This window comes from Epinephelus fuscoguttatus, linkage group LG1 (genome assembly GCF_011397635.1).
Source record: "Epinephelus fuscoguttatus linkage group LG1, E.fuscoguttatus.final_Chr_v1".
Taxonomy (NCBI): domain Eukaryota; kingdom Metazoa; phylum Chordata; class Actinopteri; order Perciformes; family Serranidae; genus Epinephelus; species Epinephelus fuscoguttatus.
In genome coordinates, this window is record NC_064752.1 from 8832231 (window position 1) to 8854961 (window position 22731).

Genomic DNA, 22731 nt, shown 5'->3' on the forward strand with positions numbered 1-22731 from the left:
TACCATCATTACTGCAGAAATCCCTAAGTGATGTCTTAAAGGAAGACTTTACCCACAAAATGACCGTGTGTACATCAGTAAATGTATGCTGTGTTACCTTGAATTCATGAAGACAACCTTGCCATATAAAACTGAAAATGAAACTTCATCTATACTCCAGCCTGACTCCAATACTAAGGTTTTTTTCCAGCAAAAACACGTGTTTGGGAAGCTCTGAGCACACAACTGAATAAATGAGACTTGGATTATACTGCATGAGTTGTGTGAGAGTTTGTAAGTGGATAATTTGGGTGTTGTTAAACGTGGTCCCTGATCAATCAATAAGTCAATACATTTGCTGTTTTCTGTGGAGGCCTGTGAGAAAAACAATTTCATCATGAATTCAAGGTAACAAGGCAAACTGTCATTTTGTGGGTGAAATATTCCTTTAAAATTGCTGTGTGTTGGACTTAAAGTGAATTAAATAAAGATATCCAAAGTACTGTAATGTCAGACTGAGGAAGCGACATGTCTTTACATTAGAGAAGCTGGAAAAATGGACTAAAACACCTCTCAAAATAAATGCTGATTCATTTTCCGAAATGACGAATTGATTAACTACCAAACTGTTGTAGCTTTAAAATCAGATAAGGGTCCCTGAAATGTGTTTGTGAAGAATTATTAACAAACTATTTGGACTGTGAAGGACATTATAGCTGAAAAATACATTTGACAGTAAATACATCAGTAAACGGTATAACAAATTGAACCAACTGAACTGTAACAAACTTTAAATAAAGTACTGCATTGGTAGATGTTTTCCCAGGCTGAGGTTTTGACAATCAGCAAATCACCAGTGATTAATGTGCCTTTATTTGTTTATTTATCCTTTGTTTACCACTATTTGTTTGACATCACTCAACTGCACTGTGGTTTCTTGTTAGCTTTTGTCAGATACATGCACAATCAGATGGCAAATATATTTGTGAAAAGCTACGAACAGACAGTAAGATTGGTCACGCCGTCTCATCCATCAGGCTCCACACACACCAGAACCTTTCCTGCCTATGTTGGACAAAAAAGATGCATTCGGGGCCGACTGGAAAAGTCAAATCTGCTAACGATGAACATCTGAGAGCAGTGAAACACAGACAGACAGACAGACAGACATACAGACAGACAGGCAGCAAAGGGCAGCCTGCTTAACAAACATCAAAGAGCACACAGCTGGTAAAATCCACCCCCATCCAGCTCTGTTACCCTCTCAGATGGCCCACTTCCAGTTTTAACCTCTGCTCATTCATTACCCAATCAACATCACCAGCACTCACATCCACTCAGTCTAAATCCAGACAATAATAACCTATGTTTTATAAGTATCTCAAGCATTCATTTATGGGAATCTTTATTTTAAATTCCACCTAGTTTTAGCATTATAATTGCATTTTACTTTTACATTTCCAGCACTTGATGACTCAACCAGTCTGAAGTATGGGGTTATGACAGCCATTATAGAAGGAAGAAATGTACATATGACTATTATATATAAGGAAGTGCACATATTAAGTGAAGCAATGCAGGAAAATCTCCATTAAGAATGTATGGAGCAGTCATACACCCACTCTCTCATCAAGTCTGCTTTATTTTGGATTTAAAAACTGTGGTGCTGCCTACATAAGACTCAGAATAAAGTAAATGACTTTTATAGAAGAAATAAACAAATATAATAATTACATTGTGAAAAGAAAGGTGTGATTGCGGGATGCCAAAAGTAGTGGCACAGAAAAATTGGAAAGACTGAGAGAAAGATGTAAAATATTGTCCAAATTAATAAAAAAAAAACTGCACTGCAGACACACTAAATTTTAAATATAACATGCAAAGGTGAAAGAGAAAATGAAAACCAAGCAGCTGGGATGATTTGAAAGGAATAAAAATCTTATTAAATCAGATTTTCTTTTACCTTCATGTCGTTCATGATGAGTTGGAAGAGCCCTCCCAAGGCGCTGCATTCCTTCTCTATACCCGCATCCATTTTTCCACAGGCTCGGAAAAATCCTCCTCAACTTCCCAAACTTTTTTTTACCTCCCCCCCAAAAAACTTGCAGCCAACTTTAGAAATACTCCAACTCAAGACTCAATGGAGGCTTTTTTTTCGATTTAATACAGGGGAGAGTTACAACACCCCGAGGGCAAAGTCCACCTTTAAAAAAACAGCCAAAAACAGCAGTGGAAAAAAAGGAGGAAAAAAACATAGAGGAGTAAAATCCAGGTCGAGAGGAGAGAGAGAGAGAGAGAGAGAGAGAGACTATCGCTAGGCTTCAGTCAGCCGATGCTTCCAGCCGGCCAACTTGATAAACGTCCCAAAAAACACCACATCGTGCCTGAATCATTCAGCAGACTGTCTGGAAAATGTCTCACAGTTGTTTTAAGTTCACCCCGGCTGGTTGGAGTCCCGGGTGAAGGGAGAACACAGCTAACCGCAGCTAGCTAACTCGGCTAGCTAGGTTAGCGTTAACTCCGCTAGCAACCTGTGACTGTGTGTGCGTGCGTTTCCAAAACACGCAGTCCGTGATCAATCACTTCGCCGAAAATAAATCAATACGGATCTTATCTGGTGTCCAGCGTGGATTCAGACTCCCACAGCCGCTGTTTCCTGAATGTATCCGAGAGATTTCACGTTGTTTTCCAGCGAGTTTTTAGACGAGAGGCAGCCGTTCTCCTCCGGTTACTCCAATGGGAGTCCGACCCTAAAGTGAATGAGTGTGTCTCCGAGCACCGCGGCAAGTTAGCCACAGTGATGCTAGCACACATCCGGTCAAGACTTTCACAATAAAAGCCTCCATATATGTATATCTCTATTGAATTTGTATTAAGTGAGGGTGCCTCCATGTCGTTAATGTCTGCTTGCAAATAACAGAAAAACACCCAAAGGCAATACTAACATGATAAAGAATCCATAATTAAGTTTTTACAAACTTGAAAAACTGAGCTCTTAAGCAGAGGGGCCCCACTACAGCTACTATGATGGGCCCTTCTTACTGTCGCATGACCAAACTTTACATTGGATAACATCAACATACATATTACCCAGACTCATCATTGTATATATATGTATATATATACATACATACATACATATATATATATATACACATACACAATGATGAGATGACAATGACAAAAATACCATCGGAAAGAAGAGGTCATTCATATCATTGTGTAGTTTTTTAAAAAATAGTTTATTTATAGTTTATGTAGCATAAGCATACACAAGCAAACACATTTTGTTATAGATTGCTACTGGCTATTTACACAATAAAAAATAAGGAAAATAGAAACACGATGGAGATTCTTTGTATGACCGTGCTAACATTTAGCCAATAAAGTTGTTTCTGATTCTAGAGAACAGAAAAAAATATAGTAAACAAAAAAAAAAACAACAACTGTAAGCCTAAAGTGGACTACAAAATATAATAATAATAATAATAATAATAATAATAATAACAATAATAATAATTTAAGACAATTAAAAACATGTTAATTTAGGAGGACTTGGATGAGACCCCCGCAGGCATAGTAACGGTGATGTGCTGACTGAAGAAAAAAACAATTATAAAACTTTATTGTGAGTGGTTTTTTTATAAAATTATATCCACATTTAAATATCTGTAGTTATGACAAAAGAAATAAGCAAACCAAATTTAAGTTACCAAGTTGATAATAAGTGTGTTTGCCATCAAATGCAGGAAGAAAAAAAAACACACACACACACACACACACACACACACACACACACACACACACATCAGGCTTTTCAATTTTGAGAATTTTACATTCACACTGAGTAACAGCAGTTTGCAGATAAAAGATGTAATTTTCATCATTTTTGCTGTAATGCTGTTTTATTTGATCTATTAATATGAACAAACATTTTAAATCATTTATCTTTTGTTTGTCTCGTACTGTGTTTATGTGCACATTTCACAAATCATACTTTTTATACATTGAAATAATAAAATACTTGCATTTCATACACTCTGTGTATTTTAACGTACATTGAAAGAACCTGTATAGGTTCATTTGTATAGATAAACTGGTGAACGAATGTTAAAACTCGGTGCCTTTATTTTGAAGGCCCTTGAATTTCCGTTCGACGCTGAGTTCGCTTCGCTTGGCGCAGCTGCGTGTCTGTGAATGGAGAAGGTTTGTTTGTATGGAAGAAGCGGCGGTCCGGCGGGGCGGAGCTAGGTGAAAGATGTTGCCCAAATTTTGACTCTGCTGTGTCTTTACTGACATTTTATTGGCGGGTTAAAAGAAATACAACTTGTACATAAACACATTTTAACTCTAATGTTCAGCTAATACAACAAAACTATCTTTACATAATTAAAACACTCACGACAACATTTTCAAGGTCTAGGTTCAGTATTCAGTTCAGAAGTGAGTAGGACTCTCTTGCACAGAGCGATAGCATTTTACAGGGGCAGACCATACCACAACATTTGCTTTCGATCCAATACCAAGTAGCCTACAGGGCCAGAATCACAGATATCTACACCAATACCTTACTTTTATTATTAAAAAAGGCTTTTTGTTTTTTCAGAATTGATCTTCAAATGAAAACTTAGTATGCAGTATCAATATCACGGTGTCCATCCGCCCACTCCTATATTTTATACTTTCCAATTGTATTTATTGTGTATGCCGCTGACTTCATTGTAGTCATGCTCTGACTGTTTATTGTGGAAGATTTGGGGAATATAGTGGCATCTAGTGGTGACGACCTCAGACTGCAACCAGCTGAAAATTATCCAGGTTAGAATTCTTTCAGTGTTCATTGTTCAGAAGGTTTATCGGGAGCAAAATTATCTGCAGAGGTGTCTTCCTCTCCAAAAGGAGAAAATGCAGCGAAATAAGGTGGGCGGCATGAAAACCAAATGGCCCTGTACAGAGCCAGTGTTTGGTTTGTCTGCTCTGGGTTGCTCCCTATGTAGATATAAACAGCTCCAATTGTATTTATCAGTAATAAAGCCATTTGGTATCCAAGTAGTATGCATGTTGGATCACCTTCTAGATTAATGGCTGAGATTTTATTAATTTCCTGCCCTACAAAATCCCCAAACCTCTGTATTTTCCAGCAACACAGCAGGTAAGGCGACTTGATTCTATTACCTGAAGCATAGAGGATTCATGTCAGCATCAAACTTATGGTGTTGGGAAGAGGATATATAAGCTGTGTGTAAAGTCTTGACCTGAATAGCTTTTATTTTATTATAGGCACTGTCTGAGATGTGGACCAGTACAGGCTTATGGAACATTTGCGACAAGGCCACAGAAAACAGTATAATCTGAAGAAAAGGAAGAATGACATTTATATAATTTCTCAGCCTATTTTTGCTGTAATTATCTCCTACATTCCTCATTTCTCCTGAGTTTGAGCATGTCATCAGTGTGCAGGTAAGCAGTCTGTCATCACCAACACTGAATGGTCAGCAGGAGTCGGACCAGCCTCTCAGCTTCGTCGGTACTCAGGTCTGTACGACACGTTTTCAGGTCTGCTGCATGATGCATCTAAAATGACAATGTCACAAATGGTTACAACTGTTATAACTATTGTAACGTCCTTAAACAGACAATTAAAGTCACTTCATGCAACAATCGACCAGGAAGGTGAGGTAGACAAAGTAAGCCTGGTTCGCTCTCCCTCTTAAGGTCTCTTTTTCATTCCTCACAAAAATACTTCACTACTTAGTCACTTTTCATGCGATCACCTGATTGCAACACTTTTGCCTTTGAGGAAAGACTGACCCCATTCTCAGACAGAAAGCGTTTTGCTTTCATGTGCGACTGCTCAGGATGGGTGTTAACACTTTCACCTTCAGACCTTGTCGCATGACACATTGTAAGAGATCTTCATAGTTTGTTTCAAGCATACCTCAGCCTTTAGTCAGAGCAAGACAAGAGTGCTTACACTAAGTGGCTCCTTAGGGCTCCTCAGGCACCAGGGGCCCCCATACTATTTGAAAATGTGAACTCTGTGTGCCCCTGACTTCATTTTAGCCATATTTTGACTATTTATTGGTTGAGTGTTAGATTTAGTGGGATTTAGTGGCATCTAGTGGTGATGATGGCAGAGTGCAACCAGATGAATATTCCCGCTAAAGGAGGTTTTTAGCAGGAGCTGAGTTATCCGCAGTTTCTCTTCCTCTCCAAAACAAACAGACCTGGTGAATCAAAGCGCTGAAAAACTGAATAAAGCAGTCTGATGTTACAAACGTGTGCTTTTTTGACGCTGCTCACAAATGTGCTTCTAACTACAGAGACCAACCAGGTGATTAAAACAGCTGAAAACCCTGAATAAAGCAGTTTCATGTTGGGAAAATTCTTTTATGCTGTTTGGAGTTTCAGAGATATGCTGCTAGCCCAGCACCTGCTAATGTCTGCTCACTTTTTTCTCTGATAACTTAATTTCCAGATGTTCAGGGGGGTTTTATCGGGAGCCAAATTATCCTCTCTAGAAACGGTAAAAATGCGGAATAAAGCAGTTTCAGGGGAATATATTAGTGTTTTTCCAACACTTTTGTCAAAATGCAGCTGCAAACTCCCGTGATTGATGCAAAAACGTAAATGGCCCTACCTAAAGCAAGTGTTTGGTTCATCTGTTGTGGACTGCTGTTGTTGGCTTCAGAATGCTGCAGCTCGTGTTTTAACTGGGACAAATCGTAGGTCCCATATCACCCCAATATTTGCCTCCCTCCACTGGTTGCTGGTTAACTTCAGAATTGATTTTAAGATTCTTTTAATAACTTTGTAAAGCTTGTCATGGTTTAGCGCTGAGCTATTTAGCTGAGCTTTTGACCACCTGTGCTCCATAATGTGACCTGAGATCCTTAAGTGTGGCACAGGTCATAGAGCTAGCGGATGGGACATGGGCTAAACTGAAACCTCACCCTGGTGTGTATTTAAGTGTTTGTTCTTCTGGTAACTTTGGTTTTAATTAATTATTTGTTGCTACAAAAGGGAGTTGAGTGATCACCGTCATCTGATGTAACATTTCCATCCTCGTGCGGGCGATCACTTTCAGGATGGCGAGCCCCGAGCCACAGGGCATGAGGGGTTTAGCTACTGTAGTCTTGTGAGTATGGAAATGATCTGAATTATATGCTGCGGCCTGGTCTGTCAACAGATCTTGATTCAGTTGAACACTGTGGAAGATTTTGGACTGACGTGTTGCACAGCGCTCTCCACCATTATCAGATGAGGGAATAGCCTTTGGAAGAACGGTGTTCATCTCTCAGTAGAGTTCAGTGACTTGTAGAATAAATGCCAAGCTCCTCTGGTGGCTTGTAGCAACCTTTTCAAGACACTTAATGTTGGTTTTCCTTTAATTTGCACACACTGATTATATAATACATATACATACTGTTGTAACTGACCTCCACTTTATCGAACAGCGCGGCTGCTCATGTTCAGTTTATATTCATGACTCTATTATGTAGCAACCAGCAGATAGTAAACACAAAGTCATGGTGTATTTAACTGATTCACCCAGCAACAAGCTGAGTCACAGTGCCTGCAGGCTGGTTACTGTGGCAACCAGCATACATGTGTTGTGTTTTGCTGAATCATGAGACCACCATATCCACCCATCAAACACCAGGCTGGTCTCCATGTATACAGAATGATATAACAACAATAAAAAGGTGGAAAAATAATAAAACTTAATTGTTCTATTTTTACACTGGGGTCTGGTCCACGCAGTGATGTGATTACACGCAGCTGCAGCATAATCCTGCATTGTTTCAATCAATTGATACACAAGATGTGCAGTTCAAGTGTTTTATGTTACAAAGAACACAAAATAGACTTTAGAAATTAAAGGTCTCATTAAATTGGAAGAAATTAAACTTTTAATTGAGCTCTTAAGAAATGTGTGTGATGGCCACCTTTAACAAGTTTGTGTCACATCTGAACAGGTGGCCAGTGCAATGAAATAAAAAAGCTTATTAGGACTTAATGTCCGATGCTTCAGAGAGATAAAGATGGACTGTGAGCCCAGTCAGACTCTCTACCCCAACTCAGAGCTAAGTGCTGTGTTTCCAGTATAACAACAGTGACACCTGCTGACCAGAGGCACAAAGTAACTGGCAATAAAAAAAAAAGGCTGCTCATGCTTTACATACACCGATTAGAACATCAAACAGATCATCAACGGATGTTATTCTGTCTGTTTCTTCCTTCTTGGTCTGTCAGCCTGTGCTGCAATATTGTCTGTCGTTCCAGTGATTAAAGGAGTGCATCCTCTACCTCTATGTTCCAGCTTTCTATCTTGGCTGTTCTCTGTTTGGCTCATGGTTTGTGATGCTAGCTCTGTCATTGTGTCTGAGGTTTTGGTAAATATCGGTCTTAAAGTCATCGAGCTCTACCTTCATTTGTTTTCCAATTTGCTCTTTAACTGTGATGAACTCTATTTTTAGTTCACTCTTAAAGTCCTGAATTTGCTGAATGAGATCTTTCAGGACTGAATGTATCACGTCAGCTGCTTCAGGCTCCATGTGTCCATGTTCTTTGTAACCCTCTGTGTCTGTCATGTCTCCTCTGTTGTCATCGGTCAATTTGAGTTGTTGGGGGAACTTGAAAGGAGGTGTCTGACACGAATATGGCCAGTGTTCTCAGCACAGACATCGACCCCTGATTCAAGCATTAAAGTGGCAGTCTGAAGAGGAAAGAAACAGGTAAGACAAACTGCGGAGAGTTATCCACAGCTGACAGTTAACCCAAAGCGTTCTGAGTCAGTAGCCCCTTTTACGCTGCCTGTTCAAGGTTGCACTGTTATGCTGACTCGCCGTACTGCACATGAAGGTACGATCGTGGAATGGGGGGGCAGAGTAGTCTCGCCTCTGAGCCAAGAATCTAGGTGCCAAGACGATGTCTGTATAAAAAGCACAGCCAGCAGGACTGGATCATGGACAGTATGGGTGTGACATACTGATGATGTGGTACAGGTGACCCACTGCGGGAGACTTAAAAAGTAATCCATAGCTGTTAGCAGCTAACTCAAAGAAGAACAGCCGCTGAAAATGTCCACAAATTGGGAAAACAATGAGGTCTGGGAGCTCCTTACCCTCCGAGCAGAGGACGAGATCAGCTGCCATATAACAGGGATGGTAAATAATTGTTTTTGTTTATGAAGCCCTGCCGAAATGATAGGGTACATTTATGTTACAACCCAGCTCATAAGGGGGAGAGTGATGTAACATAAATCAGATGTTTTTGGTAAAATTACAGTTATATATTAACAAAGGAAATTAGGATTACCCTGACATGGTTTGAGGGTGCTGTTCAAATGATGAAATCATAATCATTTGTATAATGAAGACCAAAGTGGAAGATAAAAACCTGTTATAAAATCATTGGTAAAAAATTAAACAAATGAAATAGCACCCCATTTACCTAGTATGTCTAACAAAAGAAATCCTGTGTGTAGTCAGTTTTTCTTTTTTAAACTAATGCCTTATTCCAGTTTCAGAGACAGTTATACTAGTACAGAGATACCAGCAGGTTGATCCATCAAATGTAGAACCTTGAACCTCTGACAAACCCATCCCACTGGGGGAGCCTTATGAGTCCAATCATGATCTCGATAAAAGCCCACACCTTCCCCAGAGCCAATCCAAGGCAGGAGGTGTGATTTGGTTTTTGTTTCTTTGCTTGTGCCAAAGATACAAATAGATCTGCAACTAGACCTTAACTGACCTGATGCAAGCAACATAAACACTTCTGCACACTGGCTTGCTCTTTATGTAAGTCGACAAAGCTTGAATCCAAAAGAAAGAAATACAAAATTAGAACTTCAGTCAAAATAAACAAATGTCCATCTTAATAAAGTCAAATAATGCTCAGTTAAACTAATCATACACAGGATGAACCAAAGAGAAAGAAACTGCTCACGAACACTGCTGCCCCCATGTGACAATGGGAAATGGTGTTCAGGGATTAGATCGAGGTAAACAGATGAACTCAGTCAGGTTAATGAGTGAACAAAGAATCAAAGGAACCAATCAGTGCTGAGGAAAGGTGAGGAAAGGAAGTGAGAAAAATAGAAATCTTTACTACAAGTGAACATAAGACCATCTGATCATAGCTGAAGATTTGCAGTGAAGTGTCCAGGCTTCTTTGCGCCCCTTCGTCCTTTTCTGAAAACCACTACTTATTTAACTAAAATGTTATTTGTGGGAATATGTTTAAGCGATATCACACGAGAGGGAGTGATGTTGTACTGTATATAGTCACAGCTGTGATTCGGTCATAGAAGACAATTACAGCCATGATGATATACATTACAATGTCACGACCTCGAGTGTGATATTGCTTTTATACAACAGGTCAACAACAGCTTAAACAGCAATACTGAGTGCACTCTTTGGAGCCAAAATGCACGCTAAAGTGCACTCTTGGGAGCCAAAACGCGCGCTAAAGTGCACTCTTTGGAGCCAAAACACACACTAAAGTGCACTCTTGGGAGCCAAAACGCACACTAAAGTGCACTCTTTGGAGCCAAAACGTTCGCTAAAGTGCCCTCTTGGGAGCCAAAACACACGCTAAAGTGCACTCTTGGGAGCCAAAACGCACGCTAAAGTGCACTCTTGGGAGCCAAAATGCACACTAAAGTGCACTCTTTGGAGCCAAAACGTTCGCTAAAGTGCCCTCTTGGGAGCCAAAACACACGCTAAAGTGCACTCTTTGGAGCCAAAACACACGCTAAAGTGCCCTCTTGGGAGCCAAAACGTTCGCTAAAGTGGCCTCTTCGGAGCCAAAACGCACGCTAAAGTGCCCTCTTCGGAGCCAAAACGTTCACTAAAGTGCCCTCTTGGGAGCCAAAATGCTCGCTAAAGTGCCCTCCTGGGAACCAAAATGCATGCTAAAGTGGCCTCTTGGGAGCCAAAATGCTCGCCAAAGTGCACTCTTTGGAGCCAAAACACACACTAAAGTGCCCTCTTGGGAGCCAAAACGCACACTAAAGTGCACTCTTTGGAGCCAAAACGTTCGCTAAAGTGGCCTCTTGGGAGCCAAAACGCGCGCTAAAGTGCCCTCTTCGGAGCCAAAACGCGCGCTAAAGTGCCCTCTTGGGAGCCAAAATGCTCGCTAAAGTGCCCTCCTGGGAACCAAAATGCATGCTAAAGTGCCCTCCTGGGAACCAAAATGCATGCCAAAGTGCCCTCTTGGGAGCCAAAACGCTCTCTGAAATGCCCTCCTGGGAGCCAAAACGCTCTCTAAAGTGCCCTCCTGGGAGCCAAAATGTTCGCAAAAGTGCCCTCCTGGGAGCCAAAACACACGCTAAAGTGCCCTCTTAGGAGCCAAAACGCGCGCTAAAGTGCACTCTTTGGAGCCAAAACGCACGCTAAAGTGCACTCTTTGGAGACAAAACGCACGCTAAAGTGCCCTCCTGGTTGGCAAAACACACTAAACTCCAGAAGACTATTAGGACCAAGAAATACTGTGAAACATTACTGTTGCAATGACTTTTATGTTGGGCCCTTTTTTGATCTATACTGAGCCAGAACTATATCTCACAGAACCAGTTTGGATTATCTGGTGCTAATATGGTGTTAAAATGCACTAGAATACAGGAAATGGCATCTACTTAATTGAAAATGTTCTGGGGGAGGACCCCCAGACCCATCCAGGGATTTATTTCCTTCATACATCCATGTCTCTGTGTGTTCTTCACAGTCCAATGTTGAATCTACACAGTTCTCATGGATGCTGATCCTAACTACAAACTAACTTGAGTAGTCTGTCTAGTTAGTCTGTTTTAAGGCTATCCACCTTATTTTTCACGGAAACACGGAGGCAAAACAGAACACAGCCAGCTTCCGTTTTTTTGTGCGACACTTCCGGTCCAGCACTCTTACCACTGTGTAAATGGGAATCGCCTTGTTGTTTACCTTGCTGAGTTTAGCTATATATATGTATATATCACATTTTTCACTATATCACCGTTTAGACTAATCTGATGTTTGTAAAGTCTATAAACACAATGACTGAACAAACATTAGTATTTTCTCTGTGTGTAATTAATAACATGGTTATCGTAGATTAGCTGGGCTAACCGTTAGCTGTTAGCCGTGTCTGTAATAACTCACTAAACTCACAAAGTGGCTCGTGAAAAAAATATTTTCTCCAGCGGATGTCTTAGTTACAACATGATTGAACTAACTGGAGTAGTTTCATGTCATGTCCGACAACGGGAGGCTTTTAAAACATGACGTCCTGATGTTAGCTTTGCTGCTAGTGTTAACGTTAGCTGTCCCTGTCAGCTGCAGCCACTGATGCTTTCTAGACATCGTCATTTCCCAAAACTGAATAAATACCACACATATCAACACAAAACTGCTTTGCTAGCTCAATCATGTTGTAATGGCTGGATGGTTGATGCGTACATGCTGATTCAGGTGCTATCAGAGCCGATCTGCGCATCACTATGGCTTAATGATCAACTCAGTCAATAAAAACAACCCGTCCTGTGTTAGGAGTGTATGTCGCTGACAGAAAGAAAGAAAGAAAGAAAAGGGAAAAAAAAGATAGAGAAGCAGCGTACACCTCACATATTTATTTCTCACAGTTGCGCACACGTTTGGCTGGCATGCAGAAGCACCGTCTGTGTGTCTGTGTGTCGAGGGTGCGAGCCGCAGCTTCAGCTGCTCAGGTAGAGAGGCTGTGTAGCCCGGTGTGTTTTTTCACTGATTCAGTGCCGCAGGTTCTCTGCTGGTACACTGGAGACGGGGATCAAGCAGTTTGTCTCACTCGGGATAGATTGTGCTTTTTTGGTTCATAGTTTATGACTGACGTGTGATTTATTCGCGTTTAGAGGGAATAAATTTCCGTTATAACGGAAACGTGGGCACAGTTATCTAACGTTATACAAAATGCACAGACTAACTAACTAACTAACTGATTGACTAACATAAACAACTGAAAATTGAAAAAAGAATTAGCTTGCACCGTTAGCTCCGGTAAGGGAAAGCATGAGGGAAAGCGGCTGACCGGAAGTCACGCACAAAAAAACGGAAGTTGATCGCTATGTAATAAATGTAGGTATTTATGGAGAAACTTGTCAGATGCCCAAGAACAACACTCAACCAGGAGGTACCAGATACAATAACAATCTTTATTTCGATAACGCAATCAAAGAGCTTTGAGTTAAAAGTGTGGGGGCCTGAAGCAGACACAGAGGGCCTGGACCATTATACTGGCAGGGAAAACTGGAGCTAGACTACATCCCAAGAAAAAGGGTGCACATCACTATTAAAGAAAGGTAATGCACACCATCCCACAAGATGTATAACACACTTCAACTTCCGCACACAAATAAGAGATGCAAGACACACATCACTGAGAGCAATCACTACAAACTGGGAATGCACTGCAACCAACACAACACACAGTGAGTTACCCTCTGACGCAGGTGCAACCAACTAAAGTGCCCCCGCCTGTCTAGATCCCTCCCGTTCTCTCCCCTGCTCCCCTGTACCCTCACACAAACAATATGTATAAATAGGCCTACCACAACATAACAAATACAATAATAATTCATAACAATTAATAAAAAGAACCGACGTAACTTGCGTGACCATCGAGACCCGGGGTCTAAGCTTGTGGCACCGTCCAACTCCCCGGGGGAACCACGGCTTCGTCGGACGGCACAACGGAAGAGGAAGAGATGCCCACTGAAGCAGGAGCAGCAGGTAATGCCAACAGCGGCGTGCTGGAGGCGGCAACTAAGCTGGAGAGCGGCTGGCGGCTAACACTCCTATCAACCCGGCCCTAACTATCTAAAGGAGGCGCAGGCCTCCCCTCCTAACTCAGGAACGGTTAAACCTACTCAGCTGTCTTCGTCGCCGGCGGCCCTACCAGCCGCGAACGACACCCTCCCTCCCAGGATGAACGCAGCCGCACATGCAACAGGTCGCTCCCCAGACACACAGACAATCAATGGTGCTCTGCTTTTCAGTCTTAGAGTCCAGCCCACACAATCAGCCGCAGCTGCAACTCATCAGTTCACAGCAGCGGTATGCTCAACAGTTCAATCACACCACAACTATTTACTTCCGTGTTTGAAAATAAGGTGGATATAATGTACCATTTGTATAACATATAAACATGTCTAAAGTGCCCTTGAAAACACGCAGAACTTAGTGCCCTCTTCAGTGGCGAGAACGCGCTGTATGTGCCCTTTTTTTTTCTTTTCACCCCTGCCCTTCAAAAAGTCTGTGCACGCCACTGGAGCGGAGTGATTTTACTGTTACAAGTCCCAGTGATGTTATACTCTATATCAGCACTCACGGAATGCCTCTCGTCCAATCAAATTACTCGGTCGGAACTAACTGTTGTATAATCATCTTTGCAATGCAAAGTTTATCAGGACGATCCTTGTAGGCCAATGAACGAGTAGGCTGATGTAAATAAGGGCTCAGAACTCCTTGTAAAGCACACTGACAGTTTAAAAGTCCCAGTGTTGTTATATATCAATGGGTTATTGTTATAATTTTATCATATAATAATGTATTTCAACATATGAAAATGGAAACTAAATTGTTTTAATCAACCTTTGAGGCCATTCGAGTGGAGATTGACTAGTTTACGGGGGTGTATGAATGCACCATGAACAGTCAGAACAGACAGTAGGCCAATTTCCAGTTGTCCCCGTGTTCGCGTGTCCGTGAGGATCTGTTTTAGTCTACTATATGCATTAGACATACCTTACCATAAAAAGAGATGAAGTCGCGCAAACGATTCTTGAAGAGCAGATCACGTTTCTCTAAAGAGCAGATGACCACAGTCTCTTGGAGCTCAGAGCTGGGAGGTATCAAAGTGCTGCAAAATGAATTTCAACAGGATGATACGAACTGCGTATAGGCCTTTTCTTTTTGCACATATGGAGAGAAAAGGTGTGGGAGCATCGTTCAGGTTCACTCAGACAACACGACACCTGATGGAACTGACCGGAGAGCAGCTGAAACTGACTGAGATCCATCTGAAAAGATATTTACCTCAGTCACAGCAGGTGTGTCCCCTCACACAACTTTAACACAGCATTTATATTTTAATTGAGGACTAATATTAGCCTGTTATTATTTTTTGTTTGCTTTCTAACAAACACATTCACTGTTTTAATACCTGATTAAATATACTTTGGATTACAGTTGAACTATTTCTTTCATCTTTAAGGCTTATGGCTGTCTGGTCCTCAGAAACAGAGTCACATCAGACCCTGTGAGGGTTTTAGTGGACAGATGGCCAGAGTTCAATGTCATTGTCTGCAAACCAAAATATGAACAGGTAACTACTCATCTGTGTGTATTATATAAATGCAAATAACTACATATATCTGTATGTATCGGTATATATACACACATATATCTTCACATATTTCTTACAGAAGGGTGATCTCTTTAAAACTACGGTGGTTTTTGCAAAAGATGAAGCTGTTCTAGAGGAAACTTTAAGGAAGTCCTCTGTTATTGACTGGACCCAGTACCTTTGTGTTGGTAAGAGCAATAATAACGTTTGTTCTTTTCACTTCTTGAATAATGAGACTCTCTTTTCTAATATGATGTCATATACATCAACATTCTGACAGACTGAAATCTTTCATTATTTTATATCATTCATTTTCTCAGAACTCAGGAAGATGTATAAATACAAAATTAAGTTTCTCACATTTATTAAAAGCTTTTTTTCATAACTTCTGTCCAAGATATCAATCTCCGCCATGTGGAGGTATTCAAAGCAGTCGCAAGAGAAAAAGGCGTGTTCAGCAGCAGCCTGACAGTGAGTCACATGACAATACCAGATGTATCCAACCTTCCCTCTGTAGACAGGTAACACCAGTGATATCTTTAGTGTCTACTGTATAATCATTATCTTAGGTTTAGTAGTTCATTAATAAAGCAGGATTCTGCTCTGTAAAGCCATCTGCTCTGTTCTGCATCAGCTCAGGGATCTCATTAGGCTCTCTGGATGAATCACACGTCGACTTGGTGAATCAGATGTGGAGGTATGGGAGGAACGAGCGGACTGTCAGGATGATCAGAAACATGGTCGCAAACTTTCCCTCCTGCTGCGTGCTGGACGCAGAGGGAAAGCCCGTGTCCTGGATCCTCACCTTTGCATCCTGTGCAATGGGCGTGTTGCACACTCTGCCAGAGCACAGAGGAAAAGGCTACGCCAAGGTTGTGATCAACACCCTGGCCAAGAGACTCCACGCTCAGGGCTACCCAGTCTACGGCTTCAGAGAAGAGGAGAACGAGGTGACCAACAGGCTCTTAAAAAGCATGGGTTTCGGTGAAGTCCCCTCACACCGGGAAGCCTGTATTGTATTCAATGAATTTTAAATGTGTCAACGAAGAAGTCCCTTAAAATCACAGGCTGCTCTCAACATAGAAAAAGGGAAGGGGGAAATGCTAGTCAGAAATTAGGGGTAAAAAGCTTCTGTTTTTAAGCCTCCTAGTGCATGGGAACATGTTGTATTTCCAGTTCAGGTTCAGTTGCCTCAATCTGAAATAACTTGTTTCATGAACATACCCAGGCCAGCCTTTGGGACTTCTGCGACCCTTCTCGTGTAATCCATCTACTGTTTTTTATCTCACAATAATCAGTTTCTAGTTCCTAAAATGTTGAGGCAGAGGGTGTTGTCTGTAGCTCTGGTTTAGGGTCAGAGGCTGTTAGCAGATAGTTTGTTGAGCACGATAAACAGAGATCTGTGTGAGTACATGATCATGATCATGGGGAGTACCACCAGTTGGTCCAGGAGCTTCTCCTCCATGATGGCTGTTTCCAGACACATTTTAGGATGACTCAGGGGCAGTTCGACAACCTGCTGTCTATCATCAGGTCGTACAGCTCTGGGTATCCAGCAACCGCTACCACCAGTTTCTCCTCCATTGTTTACCGACTCTAAACTTCTAGCTGCTGAATGGCTTTCTGTGTGATCAGGGCCTTTCCTGAGCCTGTTCTCTGGCCAACACGATGTTGGAGGACCTGCTCTCTCCACAGGCCCTCTCGTCCCATGGGCCCCAGTGCAACCGCAATGCCCGCACTGTCTATATTTATGCCCCTGTTCCCCACAGTTTATTGAAATTTCTTAATCTATAAGCAACATAGACAACATGTTTTATACATCCTGTAAATCAAATCCAGTGAATCATATTTCTGTGTGTATTTTACATACTCATATCTTATTTTGAAAAGCAGAGGTCATCACATCCAGGGCTGAAAAAAAGCCTTCTATTTAACGATTAAAGAAAAGTGAACTCAAACATTGATGAAGGAAACTATTGCCAGGTATTATAAGATCAAATCATAAGCACATTTATTCTTTATTTATTCATTTAACCTTGAAATATTGGTCAAATTGTGTATGCAGAACTGAAAGTGTATAGAGAATATGGCTGTTAGCTCTCTGTTCTCCAGGCATACCCAATTAATGCAACTCCAAGACTGTTGAGGGACCCCACTATTTAGAAATATTCAAATACAACGCCACTTTTTCCCTTGCTAGGATTTAATGTAACTTTGGAGCATTATTTAGCCCCCTTCCAGACAAGGTAGCATGACATGGTAATGGATAGCAAATACCTTGGCATTGATGGAAACACAACATCCAGGTGAACACACTAATTTTAGCTCCTTTACCGGCGAGGTGCAATGATGCCCCGCCACAAAATAGCATCAGTCTCCACCCAAGTAGCACTCAAACATCAATCCAAATAAGTATGTAACGCGTTTGAAACAGAGACTGAGTAACTAAGAGCTATATGAAAAGAAGTAACCATCTTTAAGTTTTCGTAGGCCTCGTGCTCCTCTCTGCTGTTCACCTGTCCTACAGCCAGTTCATGACTTTTGAGACACCAAACAAAAACAAAACCCAACACAGAAAGGCATTCCCATCTGCTGCAGAGCCAACCCCGTCTCACTCCAAGGTCGAAATCCGGCGCTTGGGCAGTGACTTCAGACACTCACAAAAAAGCCATCCTTTAACATCGGCACGATACCTGGCCATTCGCCGTTATAGTTTAAAATATAACAGCAACTGGCTGGTTGTGTTAAGGGTTTCTTTTTCAACACGGCTAGATTACCCTGTGGAGTCCCGCAGGAGTCCAAATTTTTTTAATTTTATTTATAAAGCCCAATATCACAAATCACAATTTGCCTCACAGGGCTTTACAGCATACGACATCCCTCTATCCTTATGACCCTCACAGCGGATAAGGAAAAACTCCCCAAAAAAACCCTTTAACGGGGAAAAAAAACGGTAGAAACCTCAGGAAGAGCAACTGAGGAGGGATCCCTCTTTCAGGACGGACAGACGTGCAATAGATGTCGTACAGAACAGATCAGCATAACAAATTAACAGTAATCCACATGACACAATGAGACAGAGAAAGAAAGAGAGAGAGAGAGAGAGAGAGAGAGAGAGAGATGCAGGTAATGACAGTAGCTTACAACAACATTATTGAAAGTAATAATATTATAGTTATAGTTCTGGCTACTGCGGTACAATATGTTGAAAGTATGAATATCTGGCAGTATACATGTGTGACAATAGTCATATGTGTATAATAACAGTAGAAGTATGACTAATGACTAATGATGGCAGCAGCAGCAGGAGGCATCTGGCAGGACCACGGCAGCAGCACAACCACACACGTCACGCTGTCCAGGCACCGCTGTGATATGAGTTAATCTGAGAGACAGTGGAGCACAAAGGCTCCGGAGAAGAAGCCGAGTTAGTGACATCCAGAATGGCCGAGTTAGCAAGATGCAGTAATAGAATACCAGAGAGAGAGAGAGAGAGAGAGAGAGAGAAGGTGCCCGGTGTATTATAGGGGGGTCCTCTGGCAGACTAGGCCTAAGTCAGCCTAACTAGGGGCTGGTACAGGGCAAGCCTGAGCCAGCCCTAACTATAAGCTTTATCAGAGAGGAAAGTCTTAAGTCTAGTCTTAAATGTGGAGACGGTGTCTGCCTCCCGGACCGTAACAGGAAGATGATTCCACAGGAGAGGAGCCTGATAGCTGAAGGCTCTGGCTCCTGATCTACTTTTGGAGACTTTAGGGACCACGAGTAACCCTGCGTTCTCAGAGAGCAGAGTTCTGGTGGGATAATAAGGCACTATGAGCTCTCTAAGATATGATGGAGCTTGACCATTTAGAGCTTTATAAGTTAACAGTAGGATTTTAAATTCAATTCTGGATTTTACAGGGAGCCAGTGCAGAGAAGCTAAAACAGGAGAAATATGATCTCGTTTCTTAGTTCCTGTTAGTACACGTGCTGCTGCATTCTGAATTAGCTGGAGAGTTTTTAAGGACTTACTAGAGCTACCTGATAATAGAGAGTTACAGTAATCCAGCCTTGAGGTAACAAAAGCGTGGACCAATTTTTCTGCATCTTTTTGGGTCAGGATAGGCCTAATTTTCGCAATATTACGCAGATGAAAAAATGCAGTCCGTGAGGTTTGTTTTAAATGAGAATTAAAAGACAAATCTTGATCAAATATTACTCCAAGGTTTCTTACGGTAGTGCTAGAGGCCAGAGCAATGCCATCTAGAGAAACTATGTCATCAGATAAAGAGTCTCTGAGTTGTTTGGGGCCAAGAACAATAACTTCAGTTTTGTCTGAATTTAACATCAGGAAATTGGTGCTCATCCAGGTTTTTATGTCTTTAAGGCAGTTATGGAGTTTAGTTAATTGATTACTTTCTTCTGGCTTCATCGATAAATACAACTGTGTATCATCCGCATAACAATGGAAATTTATAGAGTGATTTCTAATGATGTTACCTAAAGGAAGCATATATAGAGTAAATAGGATTGGTCCGAGCACAGAACCTTGTGGAACTCCAAAACAAACTTTGGTACGTAAGGACGATTCATTATGAACGTGAACAAACTGAAAACGATCAGATAAATAAGATTTAAACCAGCTCAGTGCAGAACCTTTTAGGCCAATTAAGTGATCCAGTCTCTGCAGTAGAATTTGATGGTCAATTGTGTCAAACGCCGCACTAAGATCTAATAAAACAAGTACAGAGACAAGTCCTTTGTCTGAAGCAATCAGAAGGTCATTTGTAATTTTAACTAGTGCTGTCTCAGTGCTATGATGCACTCTAACTCCTGACTGAAATTCCTCAAATAGATTATTATCATGGAGAAAATCACACAGCTGGTCTGCGACTACTTTCTCAAGGATCTTTGACATAAAGGGAAGATTAGATATTGGTCTATAGTTGGCTAACACCTCTGGATCCAGGGTGGGCTTTTTAGTAGAGGTTTAATTACAGCTACCTTAAAAGACTGTGGTACATAGCCTGTTAATAAGGATATATTGATCATATCTAATATATGAGTGTTAACTAAAGGAAAGACCTCCTTAAGTAGCCTAGTTGGGATGGGGTCTAAGAGACACGTTGATGATTTAGATGAAGAAATCAATGCGGTCAATTCTTGAAGAGAAATTGGGGAGAAGCAATCTAAATATATTTTAGGTTTTACAGCTGTGTTTGAGGTTAGATAGGTACTGTCTGAGGACAGGAGGTTATGAATTTTGCCTCTAATAGTTAGAATTTTGTCATTAAAAAAGCTCATAAAATCATTACTGCTAAGGGCTAAGGGAATACAAGGCTCAATAGAGCTCTGACTCTCAGTCAGCCTGGCTACAGTGCTGAAAAGAAACCTGGGGTTGTTCTTATTGTCTTCTATTAATGCTGAGTAATAGTTTGCTCTGGCATTGCAGAGGCCCCTCTTATACGTTTTGAGACTTTCTGTCCAGATTAAACGAGATTCTTCCAGTTTGGTTAATCGCCAATTCCTTTCAAATTTTCGCGATATTTGTTTTAACTTACGGGTTTGAGAGTTATACCAAGGAGCGAACTTTCTTTGCTTTTTTAACTTCTTTTTAAGAGGAGCTACAGAGTCAAGTGTTGTTCGCAGCGAGCCTAAGGCGCTATCGACAAAATGATCAAAGTCGCAGGAAACCTCTGTTACTGAGGGACTTGGTATTGAATTTAATGACGGAGTAATCTTTTCCTTAAATTTTGCGACAGCACTATCTGATAAACATCTAGTATAGTAACTGTTGCTGAGTGGCTTGTAATCGAGTAAAAAGAAATCAAAAGTAATCAGATAATGATCCGATAGCAAGGGATTCTGTGGAAAGACTTTTAGATTATCAATTTCCATTCCATACGTCAGAACTAGATCGAGGGTATGGTTAAAACAGTGAGTGGGTTCATGTACACCCTGACTGAAGCCAGTGGAATCTAATAATGAGATAAACGCGGTAGCCAGGGAGTCATTATCAACGTCGACATGAATGTTAAAATCGCCTACAATAATAACTTTATCTGATTTAAGAACTAAACTGGATAAAAACTCTGAGAATTCAGATACAAATTCAGAATACGGGCCAGGAGCACGGTACACTATAACAAATAAAAGTGGCTGCGAGGTTTTCCAGGTCGGATGTAAAAGACTAAGAACGAGGCTTTCAAATGAATTATAATCTAGTTTAGGTTTAGGGCTGATTAACAGGCTAGAGTTAAAAATGGCTGCAACTCCCCCTCCTCGGCCGCTGCCTCGAGGAATGTGGGTATTATTGTGACTGGGAGGAGTGGACTCATTTAGACTGACATATTCATCTGGACACAGCCAGGTTTCAGTGAGACTGAGTAAATCAATATGATTATCTGATATTAATTCGTTTACTAACACTGCTTTAGACGATAGAGACCTGATATTTAACAGTCCGCATTTAATTCTCCTGTTTTGTCTTTCTGTCACAGAAGAGGTTTTAATTTTTATGAGGTTGTTATGCACAACTCCTCTTTGTTTAATTTTAGATTTAAATAATTTAGGTGGTCGGGGGACAGACACCGTTTGTATAAAACTATGAAAACTATGGCTGGGTAACTGAACTAGAAGCTCAGAGAAGCGTGCAGGACTGCGACTCTGAGTCCTGGTCTCAACTCTGGGTTGTCAGGGATTTAAATTACTAATAAAGTTTGCCAGGTTCCTAGAAATGAGAGCAGCTCCATCCAAAGTGGGATGAATGCCGTCTCTCCTAATGAGACCAGGTTTTCCTCAGAAAGTTTGCCAATTATTAACGAAACCCACATCGTTTGCTGGACACCACCTGGACAGCCAGCGGTTAAATGATGACATGCGGCTAAACATGTCATCACTGGTCAGATTTGGGAGGGATCCAGAGAAAACTACGGAGTCCGACATCGTTTTTGCATATTCACACACCGAGGCAATATTAATTTTAGTGACCTCCGATTGGCGTAACGGGTGTCATTGCGGCGTGAATAACAATCTTACTGAATCTGCATTTAGCTTTAGCCAGCAGCTTTAAATTTGATTCAATGTCGCCCGCTCTGGCCCCAGGGATACATTTGACTATGGCCGCTGGTGTTGCTAACTTCACGTTTCTCAGAATAGAGCTGCCAATAACCAGAGTTTTATCCTCAGCGGGTGTGTCGCTGAGTGGGGAAAAGCGGTTGGAAACGTGAACAGGCTGGTGGTGAGCCGTGGGCTTCGGCTTGGAGCTGTGCTTCTGGTGAACTGTAACCCAACCTCCCGGCTGAACGGGAGTTACCGGAGGACAGTTAGCAGAGGCTAAGGCTATGCTATGTGGCTCCGCACCGGCTACAGGGGGCTGGCTAACTACCGCAGCTACTGAATGGTTTT

General features: G+C 41.5%; 2 protein-coding genes across 5 annotated transcripts in view; one reads left to right on the forward strand and one right to left on the reverse strand.

The window, feature by feature from the left end:
- The window catches only part of mtss1 (MTSS I-BAR domain containing 1), a 74540-nt gene extending 71818 nt beyond the window's left edge, over positions 1 to 2722 (reverse strand). For both annotated transcript variants that reach the window (XM_049578298.1, XM_049578289.1), the window contains exon 1: positions 1943 to 2722. In XM_049578298.1, coding sequence (XP_049434255.1) covers positions 1943 to 2014 — 72 coding nt within the window. In that variant the 5' untranslated portion in view covers positions 2015 to 2722. The remainder of the gene's footprint in view (positions 1 to 1942) is intronic.
- Positions 2723 to 14829: 12107 nt separating this feature from the next.
- LOC125890207 (glycine N-acyltransferase-like) overlaps positions 14830 to 22731 on the forward strand; it is a 44354-nt gene continuing 36452 nt past the window's right edge. For 2 of the 3 annotated variants that reach the window (XM_049578727.1, XM_049578744.1), the window contains exons 1-5: positions 14830 to 15049; positions 15214 to 15324; positions 15425 to 15533; positions 15743 to 15866; positions 15980 to 16295. In XM_049578727.1, the coding sequence (XP_049434684.1) occupies positions 14867 to 15049; positions 15214 to 15324; positions 15425 to 15533; positions 15743 to 15866; positions 15980 to 16295 (843 nt within the window). In that variant the 5' untranslated portion in view covers positions 14830 to 14866. Of the gene's footprint in view, positions 15050 to 15213; positions 15325 to 15424; positions 15534 to 15742; positions 15867 to 15979; positions 18851 to 22731 lie in introns of those variants that run through there. The other variant, XM_049578736.1, reaches the window with a different exon arrangement.